At 44.3% G+C, this 13,414-nt stretch overlaps 1 protein-coding gene across 8 annotated transcripts in view; it reads right to left on the bottom strand.

Moving 5' to 3' along the window:
- Window positions 1-734: 734 nt before the first annotated feature.
- CSAD (cysteine sulfinic acid decarboxylase) overlaps window positions 735-13,414 on the bottom strand; it is a 35,272-nt gene continuing 22,592 nt past the window's right edge. The window contains exons 1-15 of one of the 8 annotated variants that reach the window (XM_074225824.1): window positions 12,084-12,377; window positions 11,740-11,880; window positions 11,119-11,245; window positions 10,937-11,027; window positions 10,346-10,452; window positions 9,907-10,022; window positions 9,695-9,774; window positions 8,992-9,046; window positions 8,207-8,323; window positions 8,059-8,123; window positions 7,313-7,394; window positions 6,358-6,557; window positions 5,421-5,472; window positions 5,218-5,307; window positions 735-2,626 (exon numbers count right to left, since the gene is read on the bottom strand). In XM_074225824.1, coding sequence (XP_074081925.1) covers window positions 2,453-2,626; window positions 5,218-5,307; window positions 5,421-5,472; window positions 6,358-6,557; window positions 7,313-7,394; window positions 8,059-8,123; window positions 8,207-8,323; window positions 8,992-9,046; window positions 9,695-9,774; window positions 9,907-10,022; window positions 10,346-10,452; window positions 10,937-11,027; window positions 11,119-11,245; window positions 11,740-11,862 — 1,479 coding nt within the window. In that variant the 5' untranslated portion in view covers window positions 11,863-11,880; window positions 12,084-12,377 and the 3' untranslated portion in view covers window positions 735-2,452. Of the gene's footprint in view, window positions 2,627-5,217; window positions 5,308-5,420; window positions 5,473-6,357; window positions 6,558-7,312; window positions 7,395-8,058; window positions 8,124-8,206; window positions 8,324-8,991; window positions 9,047-9,694; window positions 9,775-9,906; window positions 10,023-10,345; window positions 10,453-10,936; window positions 11,028-11,118; window positions 11,246-11,739; window positions 11,881-12,039; window positions 12,378-13,414 lie in introns of those variants that run through there. The other 7 variants (XM_074225825.1, XM_074225826.1, XM_074225823.1 and 4 more) reach the window with 7 other exon arrangements.

The raw sequence follows: 13,414 nt of genomic DNA, 5'->3' as shown, positions 1-13,414 counted from the left end.
TAAAAAATAAACTTTCCTTACTCCATCTGGATCTTAAAGGGAGCTCTAATCTGTGTGTCTACCTATGTGTATTTGGTTGGAGATAAGAGGGTTGCCTTCTCTGCTGATTAAATGTTGCCCTGTATGGGGCGGCTAAGTGGCTCAGTGGATAGAGAACTGGCCCTGGAATTCAGGGTTCAAACACTTAACACTTAGCTGTGTGACCCTGGCTCAAAACAGTAGCAAAATGGCACAGTGGGTAAAGTACCAGTCGGAAAGTCAGGAGCATCTGAATTCAAATTTGGCCTCAGTCACTTACTAGCTGTGTGACCTTAGGCAAGCACTTAACCCTGATTGCTTGGCATCCAGAACTATGTTAGAGAAAGACACATATACAAACACATTTACATTGTATACCCACAAGTGATGTCTAAACAGACAGAAAACTCATGGGGAGGCATGGATAGATATGAGGAATCTTGCCCATCCCTCTCCAAGGCAGACTTCTGTTCTTATCTTCATGGGAGCAAAAGAGACCATGAGCATGGTCATTCTGTTTTTCTATAAGAGAAGAGTACTATAGACAAGAATAATATCTATCTCCTCAAATAATGTTGGTCTATGGAGATGACTGTTTTAAAATAAAAAAGCCACCAGCTTCCCTTCTTTTTACAGAGAAGGGGACCCCAAGTTTATACTCACCAGCTTAGCCCCTTTCCACCAAATGCTGGTTACACAAACGACCAACACAATAATGAAGTGAGTAAATTCTTTTATATAAACAGAAAACAAACAGACTGGAGAAGTTCTACAGATTAGAATATATCAGAAAATACACATAAGTGAATGATTTCTTTAGCGGTAATCTTGCTCATTAGGCAGGAGTGAGGAAAGATCTTGATTAAAAGCAAGTGAATAACCTAAACCTAACTCAAGGAGAAATTCCCCAAAGTCTTTAAGAAAGCAAGTTAAAAATCAGGCATAAATTGAGAAGCCAGTCTCTCCCACTTCTCCTACCTAGAATTAGTCCTGAAAAGAGTCTGGAACTAGGATTGTCATCTCTTAAAGAAGGAAGTGAAGACTGCCTCTCTTCAAAACTCTGTCACAACTCTACTCCCCCCCCAGACAGACATCATTCTTTCTACCAATTAGGAAAGTCCAGGCTTGGCTGGAAACTCTGGTCACATAGCAAAGAAAAGTAACTTTTAATCCATACCTTACTCTTCTAACCCCTAACATTCTATGCTAGCCTGCTTAACAAACAGCAGCTGAACAAAAACAAGAGGTCATGTAATTGTTCTGACCAAGTACATGATAAATTCATGCTATCTAACTTCAACTCTGGAGCAAAGCAATCCTTTTATTCCTCTCTAATTGGGTCGGTGTCTGTCTCTGTCTCTGTCTCTGTCTCTCTCTCTCTCTCTCTTCCTCACCACAGAAACTATTCCAATTCTTCTCCCCTTTTCTTCAGTCTCTCATACACCACCTTTCCCTCAACAAGGCAGTCTCTTACTTTTACTGAGAAAATTAAGGTCATTTTTCCTGAGCTCTTTCATTTCTACTTCTCTCCAGCTCAAAGCTACTAGACATCAATCCCCCACACTCTCCTCCTTTCTCCTAATCTCTTAGATTAGATGGCCCTTTTCCTTGCCAAGGTCAACCCTTTCTTTGATGACAATCCCCCTTCCATAGTCCCCAACAGATCGAATTTCCTACTTCCAGTCTTCAACCTTTCCAAATCTACTAGTTCCCTCCCTTCAAACATATCCCAATATCCCTCCTCCTTAAAAAAAAAACAAAAAAACCCTTTCCTAAACCCTACCACAAACTCAAGCAATCACACTCTATCTTGTCTTCCTTTCTTGGCCAAACTCCTAAAAATGCTCTAAAAAATTATTGTCTCCACTTCCTCTCCTCTCACTTATTCCTCAACCTTAACTGAAACTGTCCTCTCCAAAGTTACTAAAGATCTTTTACTTGCCAAATCTGAAGGTCTTTTCTCAGCCCTCATCCTTCTCAATCCCTCTGAAACATGTGGCATTACTGACCATCCTCTTCTCCTGGATATTCTCTCCTCCCTAGGTTTTTGTGACAATTCTCTTTCCTGTTTCTTCTCAGTCTCTGTCCTGGCTCATCTTCTATCTGATGTGAGCATACCTATGCTCTTCTCTACAAAAAGTCAAACAATCTACTTCGTATTTAATCTCTTTATATATTTGTTATGCTTATCTTTATATATGTAGTTATTATCTTCTCTGCAAGAAAGTCCTCAAGAAAAAGGATTATTAGACTTTTTGTGCTTGTATTCCTAGCACTTCATACCATGCCTGGGACTTATTGACTAACTGATTCCCTTCTCTTCCTCCACTGCCTCTCATCATCACCAATTAACTTCAGGGCAAACAAGTAGAAAGAGAATGTAAAGAATCCCTTACATTTATAAGAACTGCAGCTCCTCAGTCAGACTAGGAAATTATAAGTCCTGCCCTAACCGCTCTAGCTCATCCAAGAAGAAGTCGAGGTCAGCTGTGCTCAGGACTGGATTAGCCACAATCAGACGGAAAAAGTTGGGCCAGGTTCTGTGGGGCTGATAGCCCACCATCATGGAGCCCTCTTTGACCATTCGTTCCTTCAGTACTGGTGCCACCTGCCGGAAAAGTTGGAGGGCTCAGGAAGTAGTGCAAAGGAGAGAAGGGAAGGCTTGCTTGTTGGCCTCTCTATTCCTCCCTATCCTGGTCCCCATATAGTTTTCCTTCACAAACCAAAATAATATTGAAGCTCCAATTTCTTCTCCAATTTTCACATCCTGCCTGCTTTTCTTCCTCAGTCCCATGTGACCCTTATCATTGAGCAGGTAGGCCTGGTGCTCAATGTCATTAATTCATCTCTTCCTTATAGGGTCAAAGGGTTCACAGCCAAAGAGTCACCTAGTTCAACTTCTGCATTTTGCAGTGAAAGAAACTAAGGTCCATAAGATACATGACTTGTTTAAGATCACATGTGGTGATAAGAAACAGGTAGGATTTGAACCCAGATCTTGTGATGCTCTTATACCATAAGATACATCCAAGCCATCACAAAATTCCACTCCCACCACTGACAAAATCCTCTACCATTCCTTTCACCACCATGCTTTGTTTTTTTTGTTTTGTTTTTGTTTTTTGTTTTTTTTTTAGGTTTTTGCAAGGCAAAGGGGGTTAAGTGGCTTGCCCAAGGCCACACAGCTAGGTAATTAAGTGTTTGAGACCTGATTTGAACCCAGGATTTGAACTGACTCCAGGGCCGGTACTTTATCCACTGAGTCACCTAACTGCCCCACCAACATGCTTTGTTGTCTCTGACATCTTCCTCTCATTTCCCCTCTATATCCAGTCATAACACTCAAGTTCTAATGATTCTCCCTCAAAGAGTTTGAAACCTGTGGAGAATGACAGAATGTAACCTCATTAAGGATAGGGCCGGGCCTGCTTCAGTTTGTCTTCACTTCCCCACCATCTAACACAGTGCCTGTGCCACAATAGAATTGATTGATTAATTAGAACACAGATATGAAACAAAAGTACATATTTATGTCACAGAACTGCATTCTACAGGGAGTGAGGGGTTGAGCAAGGTGGGCTAGAGTAGTCAGCCTACAATATTCCAGATATTTGATCATCCCATCTGCTCTTTTCTTCTAGCACTACCCTCACTCATTCAGGCCCTCACTGACTTGCACTTATTATTGCAGTAACACTCAAGCTTCTCTCCTTCAATCATCTCCCCTGTCATCTTTGGAGTCATGTTCCATTTGGCCCACCCAGCTACTATCACTAAAAAAACACTTAAATCCTCCAGCTCTCCTGCTCAAGGACCTACAATGGGGATAGACTACTGGATCAACTCCAAACTCTTAGCCTGACAATCAAAGTTCCTCTTGTGATCTGACCCCATCTAACTCCGCAAAGTAAGAATATGGGACCTCACAGTCTAACCTCCTCATTTTTCAGAAGACAAAGGTCCAGTGAGGTTAAATACCTTGACCAGAGATTACATGGAGAGTGAGCAAAAGGTGTAGGATTCAAATCCAGTTCCTGGGAGCTGAAATAGGATACCTGATGGTATGAAAAGCCCTAATGGGCTTTTCACAACTGCATGCTATCTCTTCTTCATGGAATGCTTTGCTTCAGTCAGGTGGCATTCCCTTCTCCCTGGTCATCTACCAAGCTCCTTCCTAACTCCACTCCTTTTCACCTCCTTTTCTCCTCTACCTCTCCAAATCTGTCTCAATCTTTCACTTCCAAGTCAAGTCTCAACTTCTCTAAGAAGCCCTTGAAAAACTCTTCCAGGGCGGCTAGGTGGTGCAGTGGATAAAGCACTGGCCCTGGAGTCAGGAGTATCTGAGTTCAAATCCAGTCTCAGAAACTTAATAATTACCTAGCCATGTGGCCTTGGGCAAGCCACTTAACCCCATTTGCCTTGCAAAAACCTAAAAAAAAAAACCCTCTTTCAGTCCACATTTCCTTCTCCTTTATCAATTTCTATAGCTCACAGTCTTGACTATAAAATTGTCTTTTATTATTCTCTAGTGTCATATCTTGTGCCTAAATTCACAAAGACTCTAAATTCATATCCTCCATAACATTTCACAGTTTCAGGCCCTGAGAGGGGTGCGAGGGTGAGTGGATGAGTTTAAGCTTTAAATCCTATGAAGCTGGAATTTGGTTAGAGCATCAGAGCCAGCAGGTAAGCAGAGCCAAGACCCAACTTTCCTTATACTGATACTCAAGCCTGATCCTCATCTGTCTCCTAGTTCTTTAGGTGAATAATCTTCCTGCTTCCCCACCCCACCCCACCTCCATCAGATTAGAAGCTTCCCCACTAAAAGAAATGGATCTCCTTTCTGTCCTTAATTTCCAGTTAAGGAACTTAGGTCTCCTTATAGCATGTGTCCACATACTGGGCCTGGCTTAGAACATGCTGATATACTTCTGTTCATTCTTTTGTCTTCCTGTATTCCAGAAACAAGCCTATATGTTCTGCTTTCCATAAATAAAAATTCAAAGAAACAATGACTGGAGACACTGGGCTCTCTCTTAAAACCCCAACCCTACCCAAGGACCAAGTCGAGGCAGAAGCTGAGGTTACATATTTCTGACCACTAGGTGGCAGAAGGCAACCACCTAAATTTTTCCCCACACTCAAGGCCTAAAGAAAGAGGAAAGGAAGGAATGACCAGAACCTTCACTGTTTACTTACCTTAGCTAGCTTCTTGCAATAATCAGCACTGTCTCGCTGTCCACGAAGGCTGGGGGGCACGTACCAGAAACATACATTTACAAACTCTGGCTGGGAGAGAACAAATGCAAAGTTTAGATCATTGAAATAGGTAGAATATAGGGTAAGCCAATTCTCACATCTCACAGGGGGATGAATTAGTACAAAAAGAAGAGAGATTATACCTCCATGACCAACTCAAAGCCCTTCCTCATCTTCATCTTCTCTACGAGGTACCTACAAAAGAGCAGGTGCCTCAGTGGAGTGAGGAAAAGGAAGGAGAAGGGGAGAAGAAACTGTGTGGCAAATGAAATGAGAAATGGTGATGTGGAGTTCAGAGAATTCTGAGAGGAAAAAGTAAAACAGGAGAACAGAATAAACAATGACTATAATAACATAAATGGAAACAACACTAAAAGACATCAAAGATTATATAAAACACCATGATCAGTAGCCCAAGGATGAAAAGTAGCCCTTCTCTTGAAAAGATGAGAGGTGATAGAGTAGGGGTACAGAACAATGAACACTTAATGTGTGTTGCTTTGTATGTTTTTCTTTGTTATAAGAGAGAGTTGGGGGGGACTATTGGGAAATACTTTTGGCATGAAAAACAAAAATATCAATAACATTTTAAATAACTAAAATTTCTATTCACTGAGTAGCATTATCTTGACACAGTGAATAGAAATCTGGGTTCAAGTCTCCCATCAGACAGATATTGTATGAACCAGGGCAAGTCACTTAAACTTTCATTCTTTCAGGCAACTCTCTTGGGGCTGTAAGGTGCAGATGCCAACCTGCACAGACAAAGGGAGTTTCTTCATCTGGAAGTTTCTGATGACAATGAAATCATGACAATGAAACTTTAACCTGAAATTAAATAATGTGTTAATAGAAAAAGAGTTAAGGATAGGGTCATGGAGAAACAGATTTAAAAAGGGAAGTAAAGATAGCAAAAGATCAAAGAAAGTAAGCCAAAACCAAAGCTAGAGTGAAATGGAAAAAGAAAGGGAAACAGAAGAAAGAGGTAAGGAAGAAAAAAGAAACACATAGTTGGATACAGAGGCAGAGAGAAAGAGATAGATGTTCTAAAGGAGGCCAAGCCTCAGACTGCTGCCATACCGGGTGAGGGTGAAAGCCCAGTTCACACGCTGCTCCAGCCCTGATCCACCAAGAGCCTTCCACATGAGCCAAAGCTTCAGACAGTCTACACGACGGCCACACTGCACTACCTTGTCTCCTGTGTCCAGAGACACATCGTAGAACTTGTCTTGTTGAAACAGGTAGGTGGCCTGGGCTCCATGACAGTGCTTCAGCAAGTTCTATAGAGGAGGAAACCCTTAGAAAGTCCCCCAACATCTATCACCTCCAGTTCCATCACATCCATCCCCTTCCTTCTCACCAGAATCAGAGAACAGAGAGCTGGAACAAACCTTCAAGACCATCTATCTAATCTGACCACCTCAAAGGCTAAACCTGGACCTGTACAACATATAAATGGTTCAAATCCAGAGAATACAATTCAGTATGGTGAAGCAAGCAGTAGACCTAGAGTCAAAGGACCTGTGTTTAAATCCTGGCCCTTGTTACTTGCATGACCCTGAACAAGTCACTTAACTTCTCGGCTTCAGTTTTTTCATCTTTTCAGATGATGCTTTACAGTTTTAAATCTATGACCCTGGGTTTTCCTCCCATTCTTTTTTTCTTTTAAAGTTTTTTCTAAGACAATTGGGTTAAGTGTCTTGCCAAAAGCCACACAGCTAGGTAATTAAATGACTGAGGCCAGGTTTGAACTCAGGTACTCCTGACTCCAGGGCTGGGGCTCTATCCACCTAGCTGCCCCAGCCACCTAGCCACCCCTTCCTCCTATTCTTGACTTCTTCCCTAGCACTAACTACTAACCAGGACCTCCCCTAGTATAATTCCAGACTTGAGCATCTCTATTTTGCATAAAAGCAGGAGAATGGGGAATGGAGAGTTAGGAGTACTCAGAGCTTTCCAGTAAAGGGAAACAGAAGAAGAGGGGAATGCCCTAATGTAGGGGGAAGAGTACAACAATGGGTTCAGGGAGACTCACCGAGGTGTCCCGAAGGAGAAGAGCTGAGCACTGCAGCCCAGTTGCCAGCAGCTTGTGGGGATTCCAAGATACTGAGTCAGCTCTGTGGGGAAAGTAAAACTGGGGTCATCCTATTTCTCCTGCAGTAGCCTAGTCAAACTGCCCCCCCACCCAAACCAGCCCAAATATCTCTTCTTCAAGATTTCCAGGGACTCCCTTAGTCTCCAACATTAGCTCTACACTACCAATTAAGAAGTATTTCCTTATATTTGTCTCCTACCTCAAGATCCCTCAATCATTCCTTTCTCCAACACATACTACTCCTGATCCCCTTTTTTCACAATTTCCTTAGTCCTAGACTTAGAGTAAGAAGAATGTAATTCAGATTTTCTCCTAACCCTTACCTTATTTCTTCTACAGTCTACATGTAGCAACTCTAAATCTTTTCCCTTTTCCTCCAACCTATCCCAAAGCCTTTAAATCAAGGGGATCCATCTTCTCTTCTACTGTAGAACCCAGGAAAGAGAAGAGAAAAAAAAAAAACAAAGAAAGAGAGAAAGGTCAGAAATAGACACTTTGTAGAGACAAAGGGAGACAAACAGGAATAATGAAAAAGAAACAAGAAAACAAAGGACAGAGATAAACACAGGAGAAACAACAAAGGACTAATAGAAGAAACAGAAAATTTGGAACAAAGGCCCACATGTGTGTTTGTGGGAACATAGGAACAGAGGTACAGATACACACAGACACAGACACACCCCTACCTCTTAATGCCATCAAGAAGGTACCGATGTGTTTGAGACAGCAGGACACTTCCACCCCAGGCTGCCTGTTGGGGGTGTGTGTGTAAAAATAGGGCTGCAGGTAGCTTCTCTGAAGCCCCTGCCCCCTAGGATAAGTCCAGGCACTCACATCCACATGCAGCCACAGCCCATGTTGCTGGCACACATCGGCGATGGGCTCCAGTGGGTCAAAGGCCCCCAGCACTGTGGTTCCTGAGGTGGCACTGACCAGGAGAGGCACAGCTCCCTGGGGAGCCAGAAAGAGGAGAGAAGCATTGGGAGATGCAGAGATTTCTGTCTCTGAAGTTTTCCAACCTCTCCTTCCATGGCCATCATTCACTTTCTTTCTTTCTTTCTTTCTTTCTTTCTTTCTTTCTTTCTTTCTTTCTTTCTTTTTTTTAATGTTTTTGTAAGGCAAATGGGGTTAAGTGGCTTGCCCAAGGCCACACAGCTAGGTAATTATTAAGTGTCTGAGACCGGATTTGAACCCAGGTACTCCTGACTCCAGGACTGGTGCTTTATCCACTGCGCCACCTAGCCGCCCCCATCATTCACTTTCTACATCACCACAGCTCTATGCCTACAAAACATCTGAGGTAGTTGATTCCCCTTAATTGATGAAGGAGACATTAAATCTCAGAAGGACCAATTGAGGTGCTCAAAGTCACCAAACAAGTGGGACTCAAAGCTGGGCTCTTATCTCTCTCTCTGTCTCTCTCTGTTTCTCTCTGAAGCTTCTTAATCCTTGTCTCCCTGGTATGGACTATAGGCACCCTCTAGTCTCTCCTACTAGTTAGTATGGAAGCTCCCTGAGTTTCCCACCTCCTTCCCTTCCCACCACCTAGTACAGGCTAAGCTCAGCACACAGGTCAGCAGGTTCCTCAACAGGTTGCTCCCCCTCCCCCCTATATTTACCTCTGCCTCAGCTTGATTAATTTGTTTCTCCAAGTCCTCTGGTATCATCCTTCCCCTAGAAAGGAAGGTCAAAGTGATAAAAGCTCTAAATCCTGACATCAGGAAAGAATCAGAGGCCACAGGGTCCAGTTCAAACCCCACCCCATAACCAACCTAACAATTCTTTGAGGGGTCCAACCTGCAGGGGATGAAGAGGGGGGTAGGAGATGCTGCTCCCTCTTCCAAGGGCCACTTCTACTCTCAGACTGCTTAATTATCAGCAAGATTTCATTTCAACAAGCCACAAACCATTTCCCTGCAACTTTTAGCCACTAGTATTGTTTTACCCTTTGGGGTTAAGTAGAATAAAGACACTTGAAGCAATGTCATTTCTTGGACATAGCCTCAAAATATGACACAGCCAAGGCATAAATAAGCACCAGCATAAGAACAGAGCCTTCAAATGCTCTAAATACGGCCGTGGATCTAGAGCTAGAAGGTTCTCTGAGAGGCCTTTGGTTCAACATCCTCTGGAGCCTCAGTACTTTTTCCAAGGTCCCATGCTTTGGGAAAAGCAGGCTATCCCAGCTGAGCTAGGCAGGCACAGACATATGGAGGGAAGAGAGAAATGTCCTGCTTGAGTGTGGTGGACTAGGTCTGATTGCAGGAAAGAAAAGATGGGTCAATTCTTGATCTGGGCTCTAGGAACAGAAGTGATTATCACCTGTCATCAGCCTTGACCAGTCGGATGCTATCTGTGCCCATGCCCAAGAAAGCAGTTCCTTTCTGAATGGAGTAGTGACTCTGGAAGGAGAGAGACAGAAAAGGATCTGGGGGTTGGGGATGCCCACTTAGGCTGAGGGCAGAGCCGGCACCAGAGGTCCAGCCAAGCCAACAGGAAAGCAGGGATGGGAACCTCAAAAGGGAACCTCAGACCTCCTGTGTTGTGAAGATGGCCAAGGGTGGCAGGGCCCGCAGTCCCCTTTGTTTGCAGTCAGGATAGCGCTGGTATCGTGCCAAGTTCAGGGCATACATGTTGGAGATGGAGCCACCTGTCATAGGAGCATGTGGGGTGGCTGGTGAAGAGGCAGGGCAGAGGGAAAGGCAGCATCCCCTTCTGCCTCTTCTCCCTTCCCCCCACAGGAGAGAGCCCTGAGATGGCAGGTATACTGGAGTTGGCCCTGATCCTGAAGTAGTTTTGAAAGACAAGGGTTAAAAAAGAATCTGCAGCCTCCCTTTACCTGATCTTGGACCCACTGGGAAGGAATACAAGGAGAGGCATCTAGCTTTCTGTTAGCTCATCTGGTGTCTGGGTACATGCCGGGCCATCAGAGAGAAAAAAGAAACATTCCCTGTCCCCCTCCCGGGGCCATACCGGGGCAGAAGACCCCATCCCCGCTGCTCCAGCCCACCAGGGCCCGGAGTTTCTTCAGCACCTCTTCCTCCATGAGGACAAACACAGGAGCAATTTCATAAGTGTACCTGGAGGGAGGAGGGGTGGTGAGTGAAGAAAGGGCAGAGCTGCTGCTCCCTCATCCTTTGAAACTGTCTGGAAGGGGGGAAGGAAGGAAAGCATGGCAAGAAGAGACAGGATATCTGGCAACCAGAGGGCCAGGGCTGGGGCGGGGGTGGGGGGGGGTCCTAGAGCTCCAGCTGTACCATCAAGTCCAAGTCCCTCATTCTACATACGAAGGAACCAAAGCACAAAGAGCAATCAACATCCAGCAACCAATGGTCTGAGGCCGGGCAGGAACTCAGATCTTCCTCACCCAAGTCCAGTGCCCTCTAAGAGGATGGAGGAACAGAAGGTAGAGAGAGGTCAGAGGCAAGCAAAGGAAGGAAAGGAGGTCTGTGGTAAAGGGAGAGAAGGGGAGCACAGGAGGGTTAGAAGTAGAGATTTCCATCAGGGGTCCCACGCAGGCTCTAGTCCCATTCCTTCTCTCAGGGCAGGCAGAGAGACACTTACTGACTAGTGTTGAGGCTCTCTGTGATGATCCGGCCAGCTAGGGCATAAGGGTCCAGCCCTGAGAAGAGCTGATTGAAGAAGCGAGGATGACCTGGAGAGCAGGACAGTGGGGAGGCCAGGCTGAGTGAGCTTCCCCAGCCAGCTCTTGTCCCTCCTTCCCTGCCCCAAGGCCCAGGACCCACAGGTCTTCACGCTGTACTGGATGACTGTCCGGCACCGATCCAGGATCTGCTCCTGCTTCTCTCCATGACTCCGCAACTCCAAATCAAGCAGCTTTCTCAGCTCCTCTGGCTCCTTCCACTCACAGACCTGCAAGGAAAGGTGATGGCGGGTGTGAGGACAGGGAGACAAAAACACGGGTGGAATATTCAATGTATCTGGAGCTCAGAAATAAGATCCAGGGAGGAATTCCAAAGAACCACACAATCCTAGGGGTCAGGATACGCACCATGTACAAAGGCAATAGGTGAACAAGGTAAAAATTTAACTGATACAGAGGTGCAGTTAAGAAAGCTATTAGGGAGAATGAAAGGTCTTTGGAGGCAAGAAAAAGAATGATTTAACAAAGTGGAAAAGGGAGCAATATACTATTTTTTTTAACTCCTTTTTGAAAAAGTTATTTTATTTTTTCTCAATTACATGTAAAAACAATCTTTAACGTTCATTTTTTTTATCACTTTTGAGTCCCAAATTCCCCTTTTTTCCCTGCCTCCTCCTTGAGAAGGCAAGCACAAGATTATATACATATGGAGCCATACAAAACATATTTCTAAGCAATGAAATAGAGGAAATAGAGAACTCACCTTCTCAGAGGCAGCAGTTCCTTTTCTTACAGCCTCTTCCATAATAATGTCAAAGACATCTTGAAGCAGAGCTTCACCTGCTAGGAGATCCCATTTAGGGGAGACTGGGTTTGATTCAGCCATCTGAGTATCTGCTGAGATCTGCAAGTTAAAGATGACACTGCGCTAGCTGAGATGCCCTCTGCTTCATGAGGTTTTAGCAATGGGAAACCCAAAAGAGGCAGGAAAAGAGAGTTCCAAAGAAAATCTGGAAATAAATTGGTCTTTTTAAAAAGGTAATAAGGGAGAACAGCAGCTAACCTCCACCCTAAATTCCTACCCTCCCAGTTCAGTTCAACATTCACCAGAGCTAGAGAAGAAGAAATCTGAGAGTCATCAATACTTATTTGGAGCAATGGAGTTGAGCAACTGGGCAGAAGTTATATAGAGGAAAACTAGAGGTATAGGCAAGTCATGTGGTTGTGACATCACCTCTGATGACCACTGGGCCAAATAGAATTTAGGAGTCTGATATGGGGGAAGGGAGGGGGGTTGGAGAAGGACATCAGGGTGAGAGATAAGTTTTCTTAGAATAAACATTAGCCCAAAAGCTATGATGTGAAAAGGAGAAGAGCAGGGTCCAAGTTAAAGGCTTATGTATGAGTTCTGTGTACTTATGGGAGTGGAAGGGAGGGAAAGGGTCAGGAAAAAGGGGATTCACACTTTGAATCAAAGGGATTTGACTGAACAGAATTTTTGCTTATAAATAGAAAAGATAATTAAACTTTATTTAGGAGCAGCAGGAAGTGTACATAAGCTGAGGATTTCCCCCAGGTAGACTCAAAGAAGGACAGTAGTTTATTTTAATTTCGATGTGAAGGTTTTGAAAGAAACTTGTGGCCCCACCATAAAAAAAGAGGACTGAAAGCATCTGACATAAATCAGGGGTACCAAAGAAAACAACTGAGAGGAAATGGAGATTCTGGACTTCCTTGCATCTACTCACGTTGGATCTCAGTGACCAGAAAAATTTGATAACTGACCTGGTTCTCCCCATATCAGGCATGAGCAGAAATGCTCTCCAATAAATTATTTTTTTGTGCAATGTGAGTTGATCAGAGGACCCCTGTACCCTTGCTGAGAATACTTCATAATGCAAGAGGATACTTCTCCTTGTATCTTTAACACTCAACTTGTTCCTGGCACACAAGCACCCCTAAATAAATGCTTGTTGATTAACAGGTGTTAAGATTTTCCCTTTTCAGATGAGGAGTCATCATATTTATGCTTTTTTTTTTTAAAGGGGTGGGGGAGAATCGCTCTTTTCCTGCTCTGAAGGCATCCTAGTGATCTTTGTGTACCACTTCACCCAAGCCTGGAGTTGTATTTTTCCATTCTGCTGCTATGCAGAAGAGGTGACCTCTGAATGAAAGAGAAGGTTCTGAGCAAAAGGCCCCCCTGCAGAGTGGTGGCAGGAACTGCTGATCTGGTTCTAGAAGGGGCAGACATGTAGGGGAGCCAAGCTGGCTCCTCAAGATGACCCTGCCTCCCAGGCAGCTTCCATGGAGCCTGGGCTGAGACTGGACCTCTCACTTTGGCTGGAGGGAGAGCTCACCCTGCCTCCAGCTCAATGATTCTGGTGTATTGGCTTGGGGGGGGGGGGGTTCCTAATAGGCATAACTTAGCCAACTTCTGT

This window comes from Macrotis lagotis, chromosome 2 (genome assembly GCF_037893015.1).
Source record: "Macrotis lagotis isolate mMagLag1 chromosome 2, bilby.v1.9.chrom.fasta, whole genome shotgun sequence".
NCBI lineage: Eukaryota > Metazoa > Chordata > Mammalia > Peramelemorphia > Peramelidae > Macrotis > Macrotis lagotis.
This window is presented reverse-complemented; position numbering and strand designations above follow the sequence as displayed.